Source organism: Pholcus phalangioides, unplaced genomic scaffold (assembly GCF_987345545.1).
Source record: "Pholcus phalangioides strain wild (caught in Gottingen) unplaced genomic scaffold, Ppha-v1.0 ptg000013l_1, whole genome shotgun sequence".
Lineage (NCBI taxonomy): Eukaryota > Metazoa > Arthropoda > Arachnida > Araneae > Pholcidae > Pholcus > Pholcus phalangioides.
The window spans coordinates 33,714,192-33,740,354 of NW_028301606.1; the positions used below are offsets into that span (position 1 = coordinate 33,714,192).

Consider the following 26,163-nt stretch of genomic DNA (forward strand, 5'->3'; position numbering starts at 1 on the left):
AATATTTATAATTAAATAAACTTTTATTTGCATAAAAAGTATCAAGTGTTTTCTAAATATCGAAATTCGGAAAGAAATGAGAAAATTCAAATATGGTCAACGATCAAAACTGAAAGTTAGTCAACCCGCTAATTATAATTTTATACACTGTTGCCGTTGGAAAAGAAGGCATCAAGTTACAATTCCCCTCGCTTATAAAATCATAGCCGATATAAGGTACGGGACCGGATATAAGGTGCGGGCGTTGGATAGGGTAGCTAGATCATCCGGCTGAGAAACCGGGGGAGATACTTATAAACACCTGTGCACACACACATAACGTAAATTCATTAACAAATATCTGGACACCTTGAAAATCAATTTTCAGAATGCACGGCAGTGTCAAATTTCGCAAGGCAATGAATAAAATTTCCTATTGGTGCCGAAACTCTCGCACAGTTTTGTTCAGTGTGTCTTTGAACATTTATCTCATTGTAGACTGCTGAAATTAAGTGACCGTTATCTCGAACTGGCATAAATGAGAGAAATAATTTAGAACCGGTGAAAAAAATAGAGATGAATTTTTAAACCTTCTCACTCATTATATTTCATATTTTCATACTTAGAGTCATTATTTCAAGTATTACGTCAGCAGCTTTTTAGTCATTTTTGACCCCCTCCCCCAAACTCCCCCGTCATCAAAATTCAGCAAATCCGAACCTCCCCCCCCCCCCCCGATGCTGACGTTATACTTGAATGACCCCTTAGCTATTATAGATAAGAGAAACCACTCTAAATTGGCACCTGGGATGCCATCTATTTATTGAAGTAAAAATTATGTTAAATTTCTCGAAATGAAACGGTTGTTGGTTTTGGACCGATGTGCTGAATGACAGTTTAAAATGTGTGGTATGACCTTAATTTTTTTTTATTCTGCATACCGATGTGAAAAAGTACCAGTTTCTAAGTTTTAATGTTTAGAAAGGATTATTCATGCGGCAAAAATAAAAACATCAGTCGGTATGTAGCATGAAAACAGATAATTTTTAGTATCCTAACACATTTTGTTCGTTTTCATGCTTATATCGGTTTGAACAAAACAACCTACTTTTTTAAAAATTATTTCAAAATGTTTAGTTTTTATTTGATAGGCGGCAGCACATGGTTCCTATATTTTTGTGATGGATATTTTTCCCGATATTTTTGTCAAAGATAAGTGTGGCATAAATATCCCCTGCAATTTTAGATTCTCAAACACACACACACACGCACACGCGCACACACACACACACACACACAGATTGTGTCTTCCTTTCGGACACTTCGTATACTGTATAATAGGACTTTTATAGTTTTTCTGGAAAAATATATTTTTACTTTTTGATGCAAATCAAGGCGTTTTTTCTCTTCCGCGAATACCATTGGGATATGATATTTTGGGAGGAAGTTTTTTCGTTTTCCACAACAGCCTAGTTGCTTCTCTTTTGAGCCAGTTGGAAGTAAATGAAAGCAAGTCCAATGACCGCAAAGAAAGAAAGCCTACAAATGGCTGCTAACCATTAGGACTGTGAAAGAGTAGATCTAAACACGCTGACTTCACATTTTAATGATGGGGCTCCCAAACAAATTATTTCTGTGAAAATTCAAACATGTGTGTAGAAACACTTGCATCATCGTCAATGAAAAATTTTGAAAACCAAGGAAATATTCATTTCTTATATCCCCGCACCGGTCATGTGTTTTCATATTTTTTTCATAATTTCCTTTCATAATTTTTACATATCCCTGGCATGCTGGGCAATAAATTAGTCCAACTCTGGTACACACGTACCCTAGTAATATTCGTCGTGGAATATGTGGTCGCAAACGCAATCGAGAGTTAGATATGATAAACAGGCCAGTTTCTTCAGATTATAGCAACAAATCTCGATGTTCATAAGCAGGCACGCCAATTGCCACATATCAAGAAATATCAATGAGTTGTGTTTGAAAAAAATGTTCCTTATCTAACAAAAAACTTAGTTTTGAGTAACACACACACACACACACGCACGCACGCACGCACACATTTAGTACAGGTGGAACAAAAACTTATATATATATATATGTATATATTTTATATATATATGAATGTTTCTATATAACTTTTCTTTTAACTTAGGAGTAGAATTTAAATTTATACGCAAGATAAACATTGGTAAAATAAAAACAAAGTCATTGTTATTCAATTAATTCAAGAAATGTTAAAAGCAAGTTTGCTTAATGTACGACTGCATTAATGGATTTCAATTCAATATAATCTTAGCCGATTTAGCAAGGTAGATAGAAAATTGTTGTTTTTTTTTTTGCCGTCAAAATAAATCCTGGTATTAAAGGAAGTAGTCAATGATACCAACGTCGATAAAATATTTCCACGTGTAATACGGAGAAAGACGTATTTCATAGAAATAATACCATAAAGATTATAATCGGCTCAGTGAGAATAATTTAATACTTTGTCAATAGGAAGAAAAGAAAGCATCTATTTTTGTTTAATACGATTTATCATTGAATGATAATTATTGAAATGTATCATTCCACACTATTGCTTATATTTTGCGAATAACAAATATTTCTGTAAACGTTGTTTTTTTTAAATAAATATCGCGTGTGTAGGTTGTTTTTTTCCAATTCATATTTTTTGAAATTTTATGCTGATGTTATAGTTCTAATCAGTATAGTGATGTTGATCTGAATATATATTCAAATGAATTAAAAACTCACTGAAGTGCACTTCTTTGCAATATTATGGTTTTTACACAGTAAGTAGCATGCTGAGGTGAGCAATTCCGCTGATTCGAGCTGTAGGTGTTTCAGAGTGTGCGCTCAAGAGTGAGAGAACAACGATTACGGTCGTGGCAACAAAATTTCAAAAAATCCGAATGGCGACACCCACTTTTATGAAATTCAAATTGATCGATGCCGTAAAAATCCAATTATGGCATTGAAACGGCGCCTGTAGTAAAATAAATACCAGCGCTGTAAGCAGAAAAATGGAAATAGGTAAACAACCGATGCAGATTATATTTCTGGGGCAGAAAGTTCCCCAACAGAGAGGTTAATGCATCAACCCCTTAGTGAGATCTTTTTTTTTTCCTAGTCTGTGTACTGCACTGGCGTTTATGGTGCTACAGGTATCGTTCTAACGCCATTTATGATTTTTTATAACGCCGATCGCTTTACAATCCATAAAAGTGAGTGTCTGTAATAGACGTTTTCGAAACTTTGTTGCTGCAATCATTACCGAGTTATATTTTTGTTTCTCTTCTCATCTTTGAGCGTATACTCAGAGAGAAGCACGGATATCTCGAATTCCATTTGCATTCGCTGATTTTTTCTGCCTTCAGGGACTCATATATCACCATAAAGTCAGTTTCGACCATTCTGTACCTACTATATTTCCGATCAATCATGATGTGTGATTAAAAACCATATTGTGAGGTATAGGCTCACTTCACATAAAATATAAATTAATTATTATTGAATTCAATTTCAACCCAGTGCGATCCAGAGGATTTTTCGTTGGTACATTTTGTGCTTTACAGCGCCTCTAACCGTGACGCAAAGTCATAAAATTGTAATGGTCCAATGTAACAGAGCAGATGAAGATAGCAAATAAAACTCTGGGGTAAGTTTGAGTAAGAATGTTATTAAAAAAAAACACTGCTATCTGATGCGAAGGTATATTTTTTTTGGAAAGAGAGAAAAAGGCTGTTAATAACCTTTGTATGGGTACCGGAGAGTGACGTCATCCTCTAATAAGTTTGAGTAGCAGCTTTCGGAAATAAAGGAAGCAAATGCATTACCATATAGGCCTAGTGTAAGGCCTCAATAATATAACTTATATGGCTATTTTGGGGATGATGAATTCCAAAGACGCGTGCGCCCTCTAGTCCAACTTCTAAAGGTCTGGACACACATATCCGCACCGTGCCCGACACGTGCGTCGGCCGAGTGTAGGTCATCACACGGTCAAAGAATAATTCTTTGCTAAGCAATGCAGCCGTTCACACATATCCGCACCGTAGCCGAGCACCGTCACCGCACCGCGTCCGCACCGTCACCAACTAGTTTATTTTATATTTTTACGGTGACGGTGCGGGCTCGGGAGAGAGAGAGAGCGCAGATTTTTTTATAAAAGAGGAGAGAGCGCTCATTTATTTTATGTCGCTTCTCAATTTTCATCAATTGCTGAATTATTAATTCCACTTATTTCTTGATTTTAATCAATTTCTGCATTATTACTTTTATTAATTATGAATTTTCAATAGTTCTGGAATTATTTCTTCCGTTAATTCTAAATTTTAATCTATTCCGAAATTATTTCTTTTATTAATTCTGAATTTTCATTGGTACTGAAATAATTTCTTTCAATTATTTTTAATCCATCGATTCTAAAGTTTTCCTTAATTTCGGAAACGGTTTCTCACATTCGTTTAAAATTACCTCCATTAATTTTTGTGTTAATTCACATTTGTGTAGTTATTATTTTTTTTTGTATGGGGGTATTTCTTAGCGTTCGTGTATATTCAGTATGCCGATTCCCTCTTCCCACAAAATATATGAAATCTTGTTAAAGAGAGGGGGTGTCCTAAACATTTTTCATGCCCCGAAATTGTTCGGACGCACCTGGCCCCGCTTCTGTGGTACTAGCGTAATATGTAGAAAACATATGGATAAACATTTTCACAACTTTGATGGGAAAACAAAGTTTAAAATTATGTTTCACATAGCATATAACGAAATTTTGCCGATGAGATTTCTGTTAAAATAATAATGCAAACTTGGAAAACTAACTGGGTTTAATTTCCGATGCTCTATAAATGAATCATTTTTTTGGTTTTAACATAAATTATATATATAAATAGAAAACGGTTCGAACATTTTTGGGTTTTTTCTTATGGGAAAATATATGAGACATTTTAAATTTGGTACTCACATCAGATGCAACATGTTAAGCCATAAATGCTTAACCCATGTCCTGTGCTCCAAATGCGGCCCTCGGAAGCATTTGATGTGGCCCGTGACAACAAAAAACAAAGCAAGGCTCTCGAGTGGTCTCAAGCACATTTCAAAATCATTTGAGCGACTAACGGCACACCTCCAGTTCACTTAAGTGGATCGTGATACATTTGCAGATTATCCTATTTGAGTGGTTAGTGGCACATTTCCAGATCTCTCGAGTGGCCCGCGGCACGCTTGCAGATCACTTAAGCGACACGTGCCACTTCTTTTTAGATAATTTTGGAGGATCGAGACTCATTTCTGGATAACTTAAGAAGCCCGCGAAATATTTCAAAACAATGAAGTGGCCCATACCTTCCAAAAGTCGAGCACCTTTGTGCTAAATATTTGACAAAGGTGTTTCAGCGACTGGGACTTTGGCAATGAGTGCTTTAAATTACTATCGAATACTGGTGAGGCTTTATCATTGAATCAAGCCCCGGCAGACTTACAAACCAATTGTTATTGATTTTAATATCCATTTGCCATCTGCAGAGGAGCTAATTTTTAGTTTAGAAGATTCCGCGTACACACACACACACAGAGTAAAAGAAATGCACGCTCTTTCGTACAATATGCTCCTACTGAGCTGAGATACACTTCTCCGAGGTGTTATCGGAATTTGACACCACCTGCCCCTACAGATGATTATATTTATGATGGCCGTTGACTCTGAATAAAAACGAGTGTGTAGGTGAGGAAGAGAGTAGCGCTCTCTCCCACAGATTGTTTTAATTTCTATATGACTTTTTTTTTCTCTCTCTCCCCTTTTATCACTCCGTAAATAATCTCCTCTCTCCAAACTATAAACAAGAATGCATACAGTCAAACTAAGCAAATGGCCGTCTTATTATTTTCAGCTGCATTAAATAGATCCTATCCTTTTTTGCGGGTTTGTCACATACAAAAAATCTATCGGAGATCAATCCAAAATAAAAAATGTATATACATGTATAGATTATTTACAGAAATGTTTAGAACAATTAATTATTGTTAATTTACGCTAGGGTTATTACATCCAAATCACTCTTGTTAATTAATTTACTGAACATTTTGATTACACCGAACCGGCTGCGTTAAAGACTTGAAGCAATCGACACAGCTTCGTAGTCAGCATACGGCAGCGACACGGGCAACACACGGAAAGGTGTGGTCTGAAGAGGAACGAGCCGAGCCACGGCCAACTGACGCCCGAGCTACGGTCCTGGCACGGTGCGGATATGTGTGTCCAGACCTTAATACGCACTTTGCTGAGGTAATCGTATGCTGATTTACACGGGTTTGTTTTTTCCGATCATGTTAAACTTATATAAATTATGCATCTTCTTTCACTTTCTTTCTAATGTCTACGTTTTCAAACCAACTTTCACTCACATAAAAACCTAATTTTGGTATGGTTATTCAATGTATGCATTCCATGCATCCATGATTTATGACTTTCCAGATCCACTAAGAGAATTTCTTCCGCTTTATGCTGTTGGTGCTGATGTGCTATAACATGACTATAAAGCTTCAGAACCTCCAAAACACAATCTATGACATTGTGAATATGGTGCGAAGAGAACAGAATAGCTCTCAACCCTTCGAAGTACCAGTTGGTATGGTTCACAAATCGACGTAGCTACTTGAGAGAGGCTATAATCACCATAAATGGCATTGACTTGACTGCACTGGAATCCGTAAATTACTTAAGTGTCTGGCTGGATACTAAATTTATGTTCGGAAAGCATGTAGAGGAAACTATCAGGAAAATAAAATGCGGCTACTACCATGCTATACAAAATATGCTTAACCAGAGAAGCAAGCTGTCATACGACAACAGAATTATCATTTATAATGCGATTGTTCGTCCAATTCTTCACTACGCATGTTCTGGATCGATGGATCGACATATGCCAGGAAGGCTAACATATACGTACTTGAAGTATTCCAAAACAAGTTCCTCAGAAGGATCGACATATGCCAGGAAGGCTAACATATACGTACTTGAAGTATTCCAAAACAAGTTCCTCAGAAGGATCACCAAGTCTCCATATTATATTCGAAACGAAAACATTAGGAGGGATTCTGAGGTTACAACTGTCTTCAATTACGTCGAAAGCTTTGCCGAAAACAATTTAAGAACAACAGAGAATCCTAATACTTACATAGAAACATCTCCACATATAGATACGATAATGTGGCTAAATATGCAATATCAGTACTTTTGCAGGGACTGACATAATCTTACTAATCAACTGAATATGAGTCTTTATTTTGCCTTTTATGTGGCCTGTAGGTGCCTTATTATCCATATTAGTTCTAATTTTATTATGGCATAAGTACATAAAACATGTAACGTGTAAACAATGAATCCCCAGAGTTATAGCAAGGTGGAAAACAAAGAGAAAAAAGAAATACATATGCATATGTATAAACATAAAACACTGCACAAATTGGAATCTGTAAATATCATTTGATTCAAATTGATTATATTTTATTTCATATTATTCTGAATTGTGTCTAGAAACATATTGATTTCTGCAAAAATTGTATATATAAATTGCATGGATAAAGGTGGGTTACGATACTAAAGCATTAGGTTTTTATTTGAAAAACTGCAAAAATGACTGTAAACAAATACAGTATCACAATGTAAATTTATAATATATTATTACTTTATTGTATTATTTTATATACGTGTATTACGCATGGGTGTATGAAGAGATTTATTTCTTTATAAGACGAATCTAATTTGCGGGTAAAAATACCAGCATAAAGACTGCAGAGTCTAAGGGTTTCGATCAGTAACTAACTGACAATTGTTAGGGTTCGTTTTCCTCGAATTACATCTAGAGATTTCTAATTTCCCCCACCAAACTGAGTGATTGTTATTGGGCTCATGTGTTTGGAGATTGCTTATGTTGTAATGACCATGTTGACTCTGTACAAAGATCCTGCTGAAAATATAATTGTCTCTTTTTTTCTCCCGGACTTTATAATATCCTATCGTTATCCCTGTTTTTCTTCTTACACACACACTTTCTCTACCCACAATTTTTACCCTTTACAGCCGTTTACTGGCACTTCCTAAGCATGGTAATGGAGTCTAATTCGGTGCCACCGACAAACCGTGATATTCAGATTCAGATCCATGCATAAAAATAGGCTTGTCAGAAAACTTCTCCCACCGTTTCAAAATGTTTTATATGAACATATATGAACAATGGTACATACACACAGTAATTATTAAAATTAATGGTTATCGAAAAATTATGTGTGGAGGGAAAAATAAATTTCCTTTTAATTTAAAAAGGAAAAACTCTAAAGTGACAAAAGATAAAGATATAAATAAAATAACGAAAGAAAAGTGAAAAGCTATTTTCCCTAGGTACAGTTACCGAATCGATGCAAAAAAAAGATTTATTTTGTAGACCAATTAGCATCGCTTCCCTGTGGGAAATCACACGCGTTGTTTTTTAATTATGGCTCTAACTTCGGTTGCCAAACACGAATGCCGCAAATGATAAAAATTTAAAATACACATGTATTTATCGAAAATTATTTCAACAAAATAAACACCTTATTTTGTCGCAGTGCACTAAAAACTACTGATTTTTATATGATTTTTTTTAAATTCAAATATAAAAAAAAACTAAGGCTTGCTTCAACTGAAAATTAGAATGAAAAACACCATTCTTTTTAGTTATGTTATTATTTGCACTTGAATATATATTAAAGCATATTAAAAACTTGCGGGCACGGGGCAAGGGGAGCCACCACTATAAATCTTTGCTAACTTTTCCGACACAACTCTGCCTCTTTTGAGGGAACGGAAGTAAGGTGCTTTGCATCAGTCCGGGGTTGTGAGCGGTTCTATCTATCTATCTATATTAAAGCATCCTACAATTTTATTTAATGGTACAATAACAGAAATCACGCAATTGAATATTGGTACAAATACAGTGACCCATAGAAAATATGGAAAACTAATGCATTGAAACATCCCCCCCCCCCAAAAAAAAACAACAAAAAAAACAGAGAAATTATTGCATAAAACTTATGCAGGAAAAAAATATAGTATGAGTATAAAAAACATAATACAACTGCCTATAAAAAATACGTTTGTCTTATCTAAAAACGGATAGAGTCTGAATTCATCTCAGTATATTTATCATATTGTTTTTATTAAAGGTGTCCATAGTGATGGAATTCACGACAACCGGCGGAAAACTATTCCATTTATTCACAACTCTGTGATATAAAAAATACCTTTAACACAATAACCCAGAGTTATCCATTACCAAACCCTATTATACCCCTTGTAGAGAACACTCGATTGACGGAGCATTAATAATCTATGGCTCACCATTTCCATCTAGTTAAAAGTATGAACTTTTACACGAAACATCTATGTGAAAGAACCATGAAAAGTTTCCGCGAAACATTTGAATTTATCTTAAAAGATTAGTTAATTACGAAGAATAATATAGTTATATTACAACTTTTTTTCATGATTTTTTTTATTGCACTTATACCAATACTTCGTATTACCTGTTGATAAATACGAAAAAATTATTTCATGTCAGTATTATAGTTTTCTATTAAAATTCATTTTTATGCAGCTTCTGATATGCACAAACACGGACGGAGTCTGTGTGATCCTGCGCGCTGTTTTAGCTCCCATATCTCAAGTAAGAGTCAACTAAAAGCTCTCAAGAATTTCTTGAATTTTCCTGAATGACCATGTTTTTATTGTACATCGAAGCTTTTTTCATTATCTTTCTTAGCAACGGAGATACAAACAGATAAACCAAGAAAGACGAAAGGGGATCACAATCCCATACATTTTAGAACACATTCGCCGTATAATACTACCAACATTTTTACAATTGATTTTGTAAGGTCAAAATTCTTCTGATAGACTCTTTTTACATTTAATACGGTGCTTTTTTACCTTCATTCTTAACTGTGGTGTTGGTCAGCAGGTGTCTCAGCATTTGTTGTCAAGTTTTTTTGTCATTTTGTATGATAAAATGGCAAATGGTTATTCTGCAAAGCTGAAATATCCACGTGCTTATGATTGCTGCAGAAGTGGCAATGCAGATTAAACGAAGAGAAAGTTTATCAAAAGTTGGCAAAAACGTGTACTACAAACCCAGGAGTGGTGAGCATTTAGGGAAGAATGAAAACTACCCTAGGTAAGACATTTATTAAGTATTAATGGTGAAAGTGTAAATCACAGACTGATATTATACCTCCAAAATCTCTCAGCTGATGCAAAAGCTACTAGAAACTATTAATGCAAACCACACTAAAGCCATCAGTGAAAACCTAGAACTACATCAAAACGTCGAGTGATTTCCATAAATATCAGAGATCCCAATAATATCCCGTTTATTGGTTGGGAAGAAAATGTTACAGACGAAAGTGTGAGAAGTATCGTGGGACTTTCCTCCTGAATAGGACGTCAAGGATTTCAAAATATTTTACGAAAAACCCATTGCTTACAGATACTCATTCCACATCACTGGAATTATGTGGTTTTTCTTTTTTTCAATCCGAAATTGACAAGCTTGGTTGAAACTGTTAGCAAAGAACATCGTCAGGTGCTTCCGGATGCGAAAAAAATAAATAAATCAAGAGCACGCTCGTTGATCCTAATCAAAAACCTAGAAGCGATGTAACCCTGAAATCATATCGGTAATATAGAAAATACACAAACCCTCCATTCTCGAGTTCCCTCTACAGTGACGCACATCGAAAGAGAGACATTCTCACAGAATGCTTTAAAAACTAAATGATAATAAAAATATATTAATTGATCAGTGATTTTCCCCCCTAATTCTTTGTTTTATAACTCTACTCTGTCATAAAAATATTTATCATACTCTGAAATATTAAAATGTTTGAAAATTCCCAGAAAAAGCTATGGGGCCACACAGACCTCTACTCATCTTATCATAGAGTCATCACAGGAGTGTGATGACTATCTATGCTATCATCCATAGAGTCAAATACAGGGTTATTTTTTTATTAATGGCGCAAACTTTAAGAAGAGATATAAGACTACACAAGCATTTTTTATCATGGAATCAACGATCGAATCTCAATAGCAGATTTGGTGGAGAGTGGTTTTTAGGGAGTTTTCAACAGCACTTTCCATCAAAAGAAAATATAATATTTTTATGACGAATTCTATTGTAAATATGATAAGCCTACATACATGGTGCAAATTCTATCACGACATTTTACCGGTTCATCATTGTTTGGCGCAGTATAACATTGTGATGGTCCTTTCATCAATAAACATAAAAACTCCCATCCAATCCAAAGGTGCATATGCACCCTCGAATGATTGAATCCACAAATCTCAGCAAATCCGTCGGAAAAATATGGTACATGTTTGTTTTTGTTGAAGTGATGCTGTGCACTCTCTAAACAACACCCTCCATCGCCTTTGATATTGCGATTCGACAGAAAATTCTACGATGAAAAATGATTCTTTAGGTGTCTTATTGCACCTCGTCAATTTGTCCCATGAATTCAGAATCACCCTGTGTCCTGATACTACATCACTTATCTAATTCGGTAATATAAACTGCTAGTATATTTAACACACAATACATGAAGTTTTAACAATAAAAAATTCAAGAGCAAAAAGCTATGTGAGATAATTTATTGAGAACTGTGTGTACTAATAATTCGTTGATCAAAGATCTACGATATAGCTGTTGTAGGAAAAAAAACGAGGTTTCATCGAACTTTACGTTCAATTACGATAATTTTCCCTGAATCAATCAATAGGTGTAGATTTTTTTGTATTCAGTACATACACGTATTACGTCAGCAATTACTTTAACTGGTTTTAATTACAATCTTAATCACGCAAGATGTATATAATTGCATTCTTTGAGATCAGTGTTTATGCACAGCATAGATATCATTGTACGTTTTTCTTTTAGATAATTTCGCTTCACAATGAGACCGTAGATTCATTTATTCAGTCAATGATGCTTTCCTCTATCGAAGTGCTCGTTTTGGTGTTTGGCGTAAGCGGTCGATTCTAATGTTCGAGCAAGCCGTTATGGTCATTACATTGACGCATGATAACAATTTTCTCAGATTGTTCCTTTGTGGTAATGACTTTCATTCGGGTTACTATTTTCAGTACGTGTGTGTTGTTCTTCTTCCGATCGCTTTGTCCGGATGGATTGATGCACATAGGGTCATTACCTTTGAGAATGATATTGCTTACTCCCTAGCTAATTTCTCAATATGAGTAAAAAAGCGAATGTCGATAAAATTTTTTCATGTGGTACAAGAGTACAGTATTGTTTTTAAAAGATTTCTCACGTATATACAATTTTCATCAAACTTTGCAACAAGTCAACAAGACATTAACTAATTAACATTGTTGATTTCATACCAATGGAAGTTTGATTCAATCTCTCCATTCATTCTAACTCAATCGATTCAAATAATTAATTATTACAATGTTTCCAATTTTTTACACAACTGGATAATAAATAATAAACTTTGATTTAGCTTGGGATATGATGTTTCGGCCGAAATATTTTTGAATAATTGTTATATGAAAAAAAATATATATATTTTCGGGTAAGAATAATGAGGACTCTTTTGCACGGGCGGACAAAGGCGTTGATGTAGTATTGAATAATAGAAATTTTTAATCTTTTGTATTGCAAATTTAATGGTGAGAAGTCCAAATATTACACATATGCAAATTTCAATACACCGAAAATTACATTTATTGTAAGTTTTCAATCAGTTATAATGCGGCACACATGCCAAATATGTAGAATAAGCTCGTATCTCCATTAATCCAAGTCATTGGATTATATCTGAAAAAAATAATAACAAAACAGAAATCTAATTTACAGATTTTTATAAACGATTTCCAAAGGGAATTCAATATGTTCTCACTTTCTTTCAATTTCATCAAATAGTTTGAAAATTCGAAAAAAAATGACGGTTGGATTTTTACTATGAAATATGATCTGATCCACCTTTGGACTTTTTAAAGCTCAAGATGTTTTCACACAACTTAGTTTTTGAAAGAAAATCTAGTAACGTATATACGAAAAACGAGGTTCAAGAAATACTCCCACGAAAACTATAAATTCTCGCTACATTTGTAAACTGAAACACCTGGTGGAGAGTTGAATTTCTAATGAAAGCGTGTTGCGTAAAGAACATATTTATTTATTTTTTGATATAATTCGTAATTACGCACTGTTTAGGTATATAATTAGGTTCTGTTCGATTTCATCTCATTTTCTGCCATTTCATTTACACCGAATCACGCAAGCGCATGTTTTCTCTTTTGTATTGACGAAGAGGAAACAAAAATCTATTTTTCTTTTCAATTTACTTTGATTTTGGAAACATAGCGGAGATTTGAACTATGTTCTCTATGTTTGGTGCACTACTAACACGGGTACTAGTCAATTGACACTTTAAGGTCAACTTGATTTCGTATCAGAAGTGTGAATGGTTATTCTGAATTTGAGTGAGGCGGGGGTGACAAAGTGTAAATTAGGTTGTTCCACAACGATAACCAAACGGACCACGTTATTTAAACTTCATTGATAAAAGAATTTACTCATTGGTATTTTGAAATTTCTGATTTTGAAGATGGATGTCAGCCAATGAATACATAATAGGCACGGAATTCACATTAGTTATTCAAAAAGCATGAGAAGCAGAGAAATGATTTGGTGCGACAAAAACTCATTGGTTTCATGCAATGGTACATTGTAATGTAATTGTTGTAATGCTCGGGATACACAAACTCGTGGTTTTCAGAAAGGTATATTGTTGGTGTTGACTATTCGGAACCCCAAATTTCATCACATCTAGTGAGAATTTCGTTATATAAAACCTGGAACACTTAACTTATGTTCAGAAGAATGATCATATAGTGCAACTTTTTATTATTGGAAGATGATGGCAATGTTTTGAATAAGCTGTCGGTGTCCAATGAACAATCCTTTTCCGAATGATCATTTCATTCCCTCTCCAAACGACTAATTCATTCATTCCAAAGAGATTAGCTCTTCGCCAGAAATAGAAAAAGTTTTTACAAGGACAGGTCAATCTGGCCAAGATCGCGTCTAGACGATTTAATATTTCGAAGGTTTTCAACGGCTCGGAATTCGGAAATGAGAGAAAATACAACTGCCCTTCTGGGGAATCGAAGCCACGTCCTCTCCCTTACCGGTTGAATGCCCTAGACCAGTGGTGCCAAAACGTTTTTAAGTACGATCTCATTTTGATCAAAATTTGTATCAGTGACCCCCGTTTGACGGTGACCCCTACATGCGCTGACCGTTTTCGGGGACATTTTGTTTTTTTCCAATACATGTGCTGTCCCGAAAGCACTATTTGTAACGCTTGTTTCGATTTTAATTAGGAAATATTGACTTCCAAAATTTTTTTTTTTTTTAAATATCATACAAATATTTGCTTTGTTTTTTGTCCCTTATGCAAGATGGATGTGTTGCGCGGTGTATGGTTTTTGATTTTCGAATACAGGGTGATTATCCAATTTCAAAATAATTCTACACTTCAAATCGACCATTTCTCCCGTATATTCACATAATACTTGTCATTCTACTCTGCGTTTTTACTTATTGAGAAATATAAATTTTGAAATCGGGTTGCTCTCTTCAAGTCACCCTGTAAAAGTAGTAACTTGATATCGTCCGCCACATGCCAGAACCACCAACGTACAAATTTTCCTTTTTTGTATTCGCTGATTGCATGAATACCTTGTTTTGCTAAGTTTTGCCTGAAACGCGAATGTGTATCCCTATTGAAACACGTTACAAAATATTTAAGGAAAATAATTTTCATAGAGTAAAATGGGTAGAGTAAAAATTCAAACGACATGTCCCACGCTATTTTTTGCAAGGACATTGCGCATTCGTGATTATGGTTTGACGAAGCCCATTATTGTACAAGTACAATTTGATACATGGGAATTAGCTGAATAAAAACACATTATTTAGTTTTAACATATTTTTTTTTAAACAAAACTTAATTTGTTATTTAGAAATTTTTATTTTGGAGAATCTCTGGCGACCCCCTAGTTCATTGACGCGACCCACCAGGGGGTCGAGACCCACGGTATGAGCGCCACTGTTCTAGGCCACTAGACCAAAAGCAACGAATATCTCAATCTTTCCTTAGAGCTCGTGTGCACTCAACGTGACCGTACATGGACGGTCGAACTTATTTCAGGTGAAACCGCATAATTGCTGGCACTGCCACTAAATGGCGACTTATCCGAGGATGATGTCACTTTCCGCTATCCATACGAGAGTTTTCAACAGCTGGCTGATGCGAAGAAGATGAATTTAGGAAAGAGAAAAAGTCTGACCTTTTTCCTAGTGTGTCACTACCGGCACGACATTTACCCGGCATGCTGATGATAGTAAAGTTATTCGAAGTATCAAAAAATACATTCAGTCAAATATTGTGCTGTAAATAAACGAATAATTCCGTTCGTCGCATAGTTTGTATAGAGTTTATGACGTTCATTAGCATCACAATTAGGTCATATCCACTTGTTATTAAACAATTATTTTCATGTACATGAAAATTTTGTCATGGACTGCAAAACAAGCTTTAATGTTTATTTCTTGTAAGTAATATTCATTTCAACGATTATGTTGAATAAATAAAAATTTTTTAGATGGAAATTCATTTTTTTTTGTTAAATATTCTCTAAATGCTTGTGATTACCTTGCGGAGTAATACTTCGATGTAGTCATTTTATATATATATAGCGCTACTCACACTCTCGCTCTCCCTCTCTCTCTATCTGTATATATACATACACTGTATATATATATTACTATACATATATATATATATATATTGCGGTTTTTTTTACTCACCGGAAGAATTTGATATTTATTTTTGAATACAATAGTAGTATGTACATGTCAGCACATGAAATATTTCACGCTTCGGAAGAAAATAGAAATAGTGATGAATACATGATATATTTTCAGATTTTTTTTTTTTTTTCATATTATCAATGCATGGATATGGTTAATTCCCTGAAGGCAGAACAGAAAAATTGTACAGTGAAAAAAACTTGATTTTCCAGATTCATGAACATTTTCTTTCATCTTCAATTCCACGATGAAGAAATGAATATTCGATGAATATTTTGCGAAAAATAATTTATAACATTTAAATTTAACTATTCATCTTCGCAATGTAGTTTATCAGCCAAAGTAAAATAAATTGTTCCTCACGGGTTGAATCAAATATCAGATAGATATTTCTTTTTAAGTTCAACTAAATCAAATTTATTTATTTTTTTCAATATGAATTTCGTTTGCTCGATTTTTTGTCTATTTAGGTATAAAATTCTGACATCAAACAGACTAGATTAACATTATATTGTGTGCAAACAATATTTTAGTGAGAAAAAAATGTATTAGTAAGATAGAATATGGTTACAGCTAACAAGACATTAACACAAACCACGTTAATTTCTTTTATAAATACGTTAAGATGAGACTGTGACCTGAAATGGTTAGACGGAATTTTATAAACTGTTTAATAAATCTGAAAGATAAATAACGGTTTAATGTTCCATCTATTTACGTCTTTATGATCACGGACGAAACCCCAGAGGAAGAAAATGAATATCCAGTTCCCTGTGTATTGTTCTCTCTTTCCTCAATATCGCGAAGCTTTATTGTAACCTTATGAACCGAAGTTGTTGTTTTTTTTGGCAAATATTTGCTTTACTCCAGTTAGTGATGTTTTTTTCCCGTCTTAAAATGCATATTTCTACAATAAACATATAACATTAGAGCGAAAGTTACACGTAAGCTGAGGGTGAATTCTCTAAAAGTAATCGTACTTATACTGTTTATTACTTATACTGTTATCGTACTATTACTCTGATACTGTTTTGTTATATATACGTATATATATACACAGGGTGATTCAGAAAAGATGGAAAAAAAACTTTAAGAAGTGATGATAGTACACACTAATACAAGAAATTGCCATCAAAGGATGCATGGTCTAACATGAAACACAAACGCGCCAGCGCGTTTCGGAATGGCCGCTCCGCAAACGTTAAAATGTAATTCCTGTTGAAATTTACCGGAACAAAGAGAACAACATGCATGCAAATGTAACCTGGGGAAGAAGAAGAAACTGTATGTAAATCTGCATCATAGTGAATAAAAGGCGTGAACGCCAGCCCTGTGAAGTAATTAGTTAGCGTGCAACCGTTCTAACAGTTGTAACGTACGGGATAACTTCACAGGGCAGGCGTCCCGCCTTTTGTTTACTATGGGGCAGATTTGTATACGGTTTCTTCCTCTTCCCCAGGTTACATTTTTACATGTATTGTGTTCTTTTTCTCCCGATAAATTTCAACAGCAATGTTATTTCAACGTCTGCGGAGCGGCCGTTTAGAAACGCACGTTTGCGTTTCATGTTAGAGTCTAACAGTTAGACCATGCATTGTTTGTATTGATACTATCACCCCCCCCCCCCCGCAGGGAAAATTGAGGGAAACTGTTTTCGGAAATAACACTGCAACAGTGGACGAGCTTGAAGAGTTTATCTGTGAAGCATATGCGTCTATTTCTGTTGAGACACTACAGGGAGGATGACTGGAAATTTCATTTCTTTGCGCCCTCCTGTGCTGCGAAAGGTGCGGCACATACAGGCCTCGGAATCCGTTGTTCGTCAGCATCATATAGCGCCACCACTCGACAAAATTTTAAACTAATTTTTGATACCTGTATCACGTTTCTACGGCTTTCAAAAGAAACCATTTCAAAGAATCCATTGATCACCGTTTCCGAGATATTTCATTTTAAAATAAAGGGAACCCTTTTCTCCCTTTGCACCATTACTACTGTACTAATATACTATCATTTCGGGCTGTCCCCAATTTCAGCAGTGGATACCTCAGCAACTACTGACCTTAAAAACATTATTTTAATTACAAAAAAGTTCTCAAATTACGTGCGGTTGCTTTGCGTGTTTTGTAATTCCAAAAGGGGTCGTAATATATAAAGAAACATAAAAATTAACTTTATATGGAGTATGAACTTTAAAAATAATTTTTTGGCTCTGCGGAAATGAATCCAATCATTGAACTTCCAATCAATGAAATACCAGTTTTGCTCTGAAAATTCATTCACAAAAAAAAAATTACATACTTTTAATTGGGGTATTAACGGGGAGATATCTGACTTTGGAGGTTTCAGCATTTATCGCCAATAATTCAGGTTGTCTCACAAATTGTGAAATATAAAATGAATTCAAAGTAGTGAAAATTCTGTAATGGTCAAAATAATAATTTCCAAAAACTTTAATTGTTATTTATAGGGAATAAAAAATAAAATGTTTGAATTATGTCTATTTGTGTCAGTCTGAGAGTCTCAACCCCACCGAAACGATGATAAGTTGCAAAAACTTATATATTTAATATCATTGTTGTTTAATTAACATAATTGTATTTTTTTTACAGTCAACGGTTGCAGCCATCTAATGTATCTGCCATGCAAACAACTCGGAGATCCGGATGAACGTGGGAAGTGTCACAGAGAGCTCCATTACTTGTAAATAAGGAAATTCGTTTCGTGGTATAAAGTTTTTCATAGTACTAATAATTACTACACAAAGATAATTGCTAACTAAAAGGATACGCATTATTGACTGTCTGGGGAGGCATGGGAATTCAGGAATCACATTCGATAAAAAAAAGGTGCCATAAAATATAAAAAATATATAGAAAAGTAATAACTTTTATGATATTTTAAGCCCCGATCTCATAAACCAGAATATATATCAAGTTCAAAGCAGACAGAGAATAGATCTAACGGATTCTAATGTTGTTGGAGAAGATAAATTACACGGGCACTTTAAACATTCCTGAAGTTACATTTAATAAGAAGTATGAACTATTCCTTTTTAAATCAAGAAAGTTAGAGCTATAGTGATTAGGGGATGAAACTAGGCTAGGCTGTGAATAGGGAGAGAAAATGTTTCAGTGGAAGAAAATGAAATAAAAGTGCACGAATTGTGAACTACTGACACTCGTAACAAAGCGCCACAAAACTTTTCCGAGACCAATGAATATTTCTTGGGAAATTTTGTGCCACGCGAACGAAAGAGACATTTATCATTTGGTTAAACAATCTTTCTTCATATATGTAGTAGATGTTGCCAAGTTATATGCGTGGGAACATAAATTCTGAGGTATGATTCATTTCGAAGGAAATGGATATCTTTTACCTTGCTACTCGCAGTACAAACAAAAAAAATTATTAAATAAATTTAAAAATTAAAAATTGAATCAAAATATTTTTAAAAAAAGGGTCAGTTTAAAACAATGGTCAATATGGTCTCATTTTTGTTATTTTTCTCTTGTATGTTAAGAACTATTATTAATGTTTTGCTCTGCTAGTTTGTATTATTTTTTTGACAATAATAAGTACATATTTATACAAAAATTGCCACGTTTTCAAGACAAATAAATTCAATTGGTCGGATGGTCGACGCGTTTCGGCTCTTCAATGGAGAGCCGTCATCAGGACCTCGTGGTCAGAATTCACACGAATGAGTCGTGGAGGGGTGATGTTTACGTCTGGTCGTCCGAAGAGTTCGCCTTTGTATTTGCTGCGTCCGAGTGGTCTGTGGATGCGAATTGGGGAGCCATCTGTTGCAAAGTGTTGAAAGTTTTGTCACGACTGAGGTTAATAAAGCCTGTCCAAGCTGACGAAATGGGTGGCGTGTTTCTTCCATCATTAACGAGAAAATTCTGGCATGTTCTGATGAAGTATCCCTCGAGAAAATTCAATTCATAGTTGTGTGTTGCTTTTTTTAAAACAAACGCTTTATCAAAATCAAAATAATGTGAATATTGCCAACAGTGTTGGGCAATAGCATGTTGAGAAGGGACGGACGGATAATTCGGCTATTGCCCAACACTGTTGGCAATATTCACATTATTTTGATTTTGATAAAGCGTTTGTTTTAAAAAAAGCAACACACAACTACGAATTGAATTTTCTCGAGGGATACTTCATCAGAACATGCCAGAATTTTCTCGTTAATGATGGAAGAAACACGCCACCCATTTCGTCAGCTTGGACAGGCTTTATTAACCTCAGTCGTGACAAAACTTTCAACACTTTGCAACAGATGGCTCCCCAATTCGCATCCACAGACCACTCGGATGCAGCAAATACAAAGGCGAACTCTTCGGACGACCAGACGTAAACATCACCACTCCACGACTCATTCGTGTGAATTCCGACCACGAGGTCCTGATGACGGCTCTCCATTGAAGAGCCGAAACGCGTCGACCAATCGACCAATTGAATTTATTTGTCTTGAAAACGTGGCAATTTTTGTATAAATTAAAACCAGGAAAAGTTTCTCATTTTTGTGATAATAAATATATAAATCGGTTTTTTTTCAGCTTTCAAAACACTTTTGATCACCGGTTTATATTGCTGGTCCAGTTCAAAAATGCAAAAACTCAAAATTCGATATTTTGAGATACTGCACCTGTATTTTGAAGATCCACATTGTGCAGAACTGAATGATAATCAACTCAGATTTATTTACAGTAAGGAGCGTGGAAGTGTAATTTTGACCGCTCTTACCTTTCAAAGTGGGTCATCGATATAAACGTGTGTGTGCGTGTGTTTTTTACACGGATGATTTTCTTTATTTGCAATAAACATATGAAACTAGTTTTTCTAGGAATATTGGTTTTTTTTTTCATTTTAAATAAATTATACAGTATATATATATATATATATATATTATATATAATTGTATACAAATGTTGAGCAATCATTTTCCATTCTACTATACATCTGAAGGCATCTTTGACACTCTAGTAGTGCCTTACTTTTAAAATATATGCTCAGTTAAAATGCAGAGCAGGTTATTTGGGTCCGTGGGTTTGAAATTGATACGAGTAGATTCGGAGAGAATTTTGTGTATTCTATACATATAAAAGTAGCTGTACGATGAATATCATTGATTTATTATTATTAGTAGTAATGCTTTCGTTCTTTATCCAATTACTTGAAAGAATACATCATTTTTAATTGAATTTCCCGTGTTCTTCGGGTCCTACTGAATATTAAAAAAAATAAGTATGTGTGTGTGTAAGTAATGCCTTTCTCATATTTTAAACTTTTTAGGATATAGTAACAACGCCGTCTATATAATACCATTATCATGTTCATTATAGTCAACTAGTTTTTTTGTAATTACTTATGGTTTTCATTAAGAATTATATCTGGATATGATATACTTTCCTAAGAAATTTTATCGCATAAATCAATTTTAAATATATTAACAAAATGAATGAGTAGTTAGTAAATATATTAATAGCAACTAACGTATTTATGGTAGAAGTTACACTAAAGAACAATAACAGATAAATTATCATATGCATGTTTGCTTAAAATTGATCATTGCAGTTTTATTATATATATAAGATGTTTGATTGTTTTTCTTCTGAACAGGAATACGTATGGTGATAACAAGATCAAAGCAAAAAAAAAAAAAAAAATGCAACCGATCAACCTCTACTCACTATTATTACTGAGTACTAATAAATGAGTGTTGATATTAATATCATGGATGTTTCAAACACTAGAAATAAATATAGTTAAAATTCGATTTTTTCCTTTCAATTTGTGAAAAATCAACACACACACACACACACACACACACACACACACACACACACACAATATTTTGCTTTCTCGAAATATTTCTTCTCTTCATGTTGAATGCGATTAAAACTGTTTCTCTCTCTGGGATAATTTGAAATTTATAAAAAAATCAGGAATACAGCAAGAACCCGTTATAACGAGTTTGGCTTATAACAACCCTCTAGATAATCTAACACTATAACTGGTGATTTGTAGCTGATTGCCAAAAAACTAATTTTACAAAAGCCATTTTACAAGAGTAATTTCTGAACAGCCATTTCGTATCTTGCATGTGATACATCAATTCTTTTGAATATGTGGGTGTCGAATACGAACCCACTACATGAAAAATGCGCTAACACGTAAAGTGCTTATGTAATTAATATTTTTAAATAATTTTAAGCCGTTTATGGGTTGCTTGTGTAGAGATTTCATGACGGAATACATTTATAAATTTTAATTCGTGACTATCCTAAATTATTTGTAATCGAATACCACACAGTGAGTCTGTCAAATGTCACAAATATCAGAGAATAGGAGATTAGAAGACGAATGATCTTCTAAAGATAACAAACCTGATTATGGCAATCACCAGGGGCGTAGCCAGAAATTTTGTTCGGGGCGAGAGACCACTTTCATTTCGGGAAGGACCAAAGTGATAGAACAATAGATTTTGTCATCTTTTTCCGGTAATTTTCTCACATTTTGGAAGGGGGGGGGGCTGACCCCCAAATCCCCCCCTGCACATCACCTAACTTCATAGATCCGAAGGAACAAATTTTTCAAGCTTCAGATCAAAATGTGACTGTGTCCATTCATTTTGAAATGATGAATTAAATATGTGCGTTGCGGCATAATAGGGCTGATGATGGAAATAGGTGTTCAGTATAACCCACAGTAGGGAGGCTATTGATTCCAGTAAAATCAGATTAAAAGCAGCGTTGTGTAATGATAATGACTTTGAGTGCCTTTGTATTATACAGGACATCATGGATTACGCTGGGCATTCTGCATGGACGTTACGGATTATTGGGGATTATGCTGGATAAAAGAGACATATGGAAGCATAACTCTGCTACTGGAAGCAATCAGATGTGAAGATCATGAATGCAGATTTCTTGTAATGGTTGCTGCCATTTTTACATGTTCCAAGGGTGGATTCACAAAATACTGCTGCTTCATTATCTGTTTATGGAACAGCAGAGGTACAAAAATCCACTACGAAGCCAAGCCGAGGCGTAGCCCGTAAGAAAATAATATATTATTAGAAGGTTAATGTAAAAAAAAAAAATACACCACTGGTTGAGCCAAGCAGCAACATTTTCTCTGTACGTAATATGAAGTTAAACCTATATTCAATCTTTAAATCATTTGAACGAAATATTTCTCAAATTTAGTGAGGGAAGGATGAAAGGGAGCGTATTTGTTGGACATCAAATCAAAAACTGTTGAAAGACCCAACTTTCAATACCAATTTGGGAAATCATGAATTACCAGCTTAGATCATTTTCAAAATGGTTATCTACGCCTTTCCTGACAATTGAAAGGGCGATAACTAAGTTCCCATAGTAAATTATTTGTTAGACAACAACAAGAACATGGGATCCAAGATGCCACCTGAAAATTCACTTTCATTCTGATTTATTTTGGACATTTTAGATGCCTTGGCAATGAACAATGTGAACACATTTAATAAGGTACCTACGCTGTGGAGCTTCGTTATCAGAGACATTGGAACTCTTCAATCAGAAGCTATTGCTGTTGGTTTTCCATCAGGCAGATTGATTATGCACTTCACAAGAGGAAAAGCAATCTCATCTTATTTTTAAAATCAAGTTCACCTAAAACTTGAAATGAATTAATTTAAGTGCTTTTGCAGAAACATAAACTGGAAAACATCAGCAAACTCTGACAGTTTTTTATTTTATTTTTTTAAAACTACAGTCAATATCAGCCGATGTTGTATTTTTGTATTGATGTGATTTTTGTGTGCCTCAGACCTGCAACGGGATAGAAAAAAAAACTATTTTTTTTTTACTGAAATCAGCACCCCCAAGTTATTTGGTAAGCAGATATAAATTTAAAACTCAACGAAAAGAACCAATTGTTTGCAGATAACTTTATCAAAGAAGATTAAATAATTTTTCATTTCTTCCAGCGATTTCTTTCCTAAAAAATACACAGTTTATACATTGAAAAAAAATCTGAATGTATTTTTGCGGATTATGGACCGTTGCTTATTGCCTACAGCTTTTTTCCCCACAAAAATACATACACTTTTGGAGATTTTTTTTCTTCCTTCATAAATCATGATCAACAACCCCTTCTCTTTCTTAAGGGAATGTCACGACCCCTGCATCGATTTTTCAGAAATTGCTTCAAAAGTATTTCATTTAATTCAAATACTTTAATCTAAATCAAATGCCAAAATAATCGTGTCAACCGATTATTTTGTTCTTTTAAAAAAAATAACAGAAAGAAGTAATGACTTACAGTGTAAACATACGTGTATATAAGAAAAAACACAGAGAACGCGACATATATAAATATATGTAGACATATGTTGATTGAACATTTTTGCAAAATTTCAAAATTCTTGGTGCAGTAGTTATGTGGATTTTTGTTATTTTTTTTCAATAATACCAATAACTAAAAAACTGCAATGTGCGAAAGTCACGTTCAGAGTGTTTTTTTCTTTGTATACATTTACACTATAGTTTATCACTTTATGCTTTTATAAAAAAAGATAACAACCAACTGATTAGCAGTAATTATTTTGCGTTTGATTTGCACAATCGAATGTTATATTTTTTAAAGGTAATTTTAAAAAATCGACTGCAGAGAGTTCGTGACACCTCTAAATATCCCATTGATGGTTAAGAGATAACATACATAAATCCACATGACTGGATTATACGTCATCACCTTTATAAGCAGAAAATTACAGTATGGTTTTTTGATCCGCATCATAAATTTTTATGACAGTTATGCATTCCACATAAGTCGTTTTGAATTATCAAATAAAAGTTATTGAAACATTTTACACAACTTACCAACATTTCCAATCGTTAGCAGCCACATGAGGTGGCACGCTGTGGCAGATAAGACGAACATCGTTTACCGATATTTCTCGATGTAAAACAACAGACACTGCCAAGAAACCACTTGTTGGAAGTTATTCAAGCAGCAGGAGTAGTAAACACACAGACCATCATCTGAGAGCTGGCGCAATTCCAGCTATTACAACTTCCGGGTGTTACAAAGCACGGTCCTAAAATGCTAATCTCCAAAGCAAAACAAATCCATACGTTGTCATGTTAGCAAAAACCTTAATTTTCACTTGACATCAATCTGACAAAAATTCTGATCCTAATATATTTGGATTTTGTGATAGTGTTATATAATTATTTAAAAAAAACCTAACTCGAATTTTATAAAATTCAATTCTTTGAAATATATGTTCCTTTTTTAGCTTTTTGATGAAGTTTCACTTTCATGAAGTTAATTCTCGTGTCATTTTTGTAATTCGAAACAATGTTTCAAAACTTTATACAATCATAAGGCAAGTCAAAATTATTCAAAGGCATGCCATCAAAAATGCGTGTATGGAATTATTTGTCATGGCACAAAATCAATGATTATTATCCACTTCTATCATGTCCACATTGTTCAAAACTCTATCTGTGGGGATGCTGTACGAAGAATGTTAGACAGGGAGAGAGATAGAGAGAGAACGAAACTCGAAGCCGGCTGTACAGTGCGACTCCACGTGGGTAACTGAAGAGCTTAAGGAAGAGTTCTGCCAGTCGGGGTAGGAACCCAAGACGCACGATCGAAGAATCGGCAATAGCGGGGCCGGTTACAAATTGCGCAGAACTTTTATCTAAGATCTTTCCCTATCAAAAAATTATTGAGAGCCGCCGTATCCTCCAGTAATCTGTTACACTTTAACCGTTTCAATAGATTTCCGGAATTCATGAAGCCGCGGATTCAAAAACGCAATGCCCATGAAAATTAAACTATTCTGTAGATATAACTGCAGATTCAGGAAAATATGCATATAGCACAAGTATTACATTTTTACTTGTACACAAGTTAAATTTCTATTCATTCTCCTGTACTGGAGGAAAAGTTATGAACTTCAACGAGAACTGAACAAAATATTGTACCAAATTATAGGAAATAAATTAAGCAAATCAATTAATATTTATTATTTCTTACAGTTTTGTTGGAAAGAAAATGTATTTAAAATAAATCTATATACACGATTAACTTAAAATGTTATAACTGAAATTTTATGGCTTCGAGGTTGAAAAAGGAGTATTTTATACATATTTTGTTAGTGTTATTGGAGATGATGTTGCTGATGCAAATATAAATGTACTTAAAAAAACAACATTCTTTTGTTTCT

The 26,163-nt window shown here is 34.3% G+C and overlaps 1 protein-coding gene across 3 annotated transcripts in view; it reads right to left on the reverse strand.

Annotated features, from left to right (window-relative positions):
* Positions 1–25,579, reverse strand: part of LOC149078981 (cell adhesion molecule Dscam1-like) — a 265,953-nt gene extending 240,374 nt beyond the window's left edge. For all 3 annotated transcript variants that reach the window (XM_089241228.1, XM_089241230.1, XM_089241229.1), the window contains exon 1: positions 24,806–25,579. In XM_089241228.1, coding sequence (XP_089097354.1) covers positions 24,806–24,866 — 61 coding nt within the window. In that variant the 5' untranslated portion in view covers positions 24,867–25,579. The remainder of the gene's footprint in view (positions 1–24,805) is intronic.
* Positions 25,580–26,163: the final 584 nt, after the last annotated feature.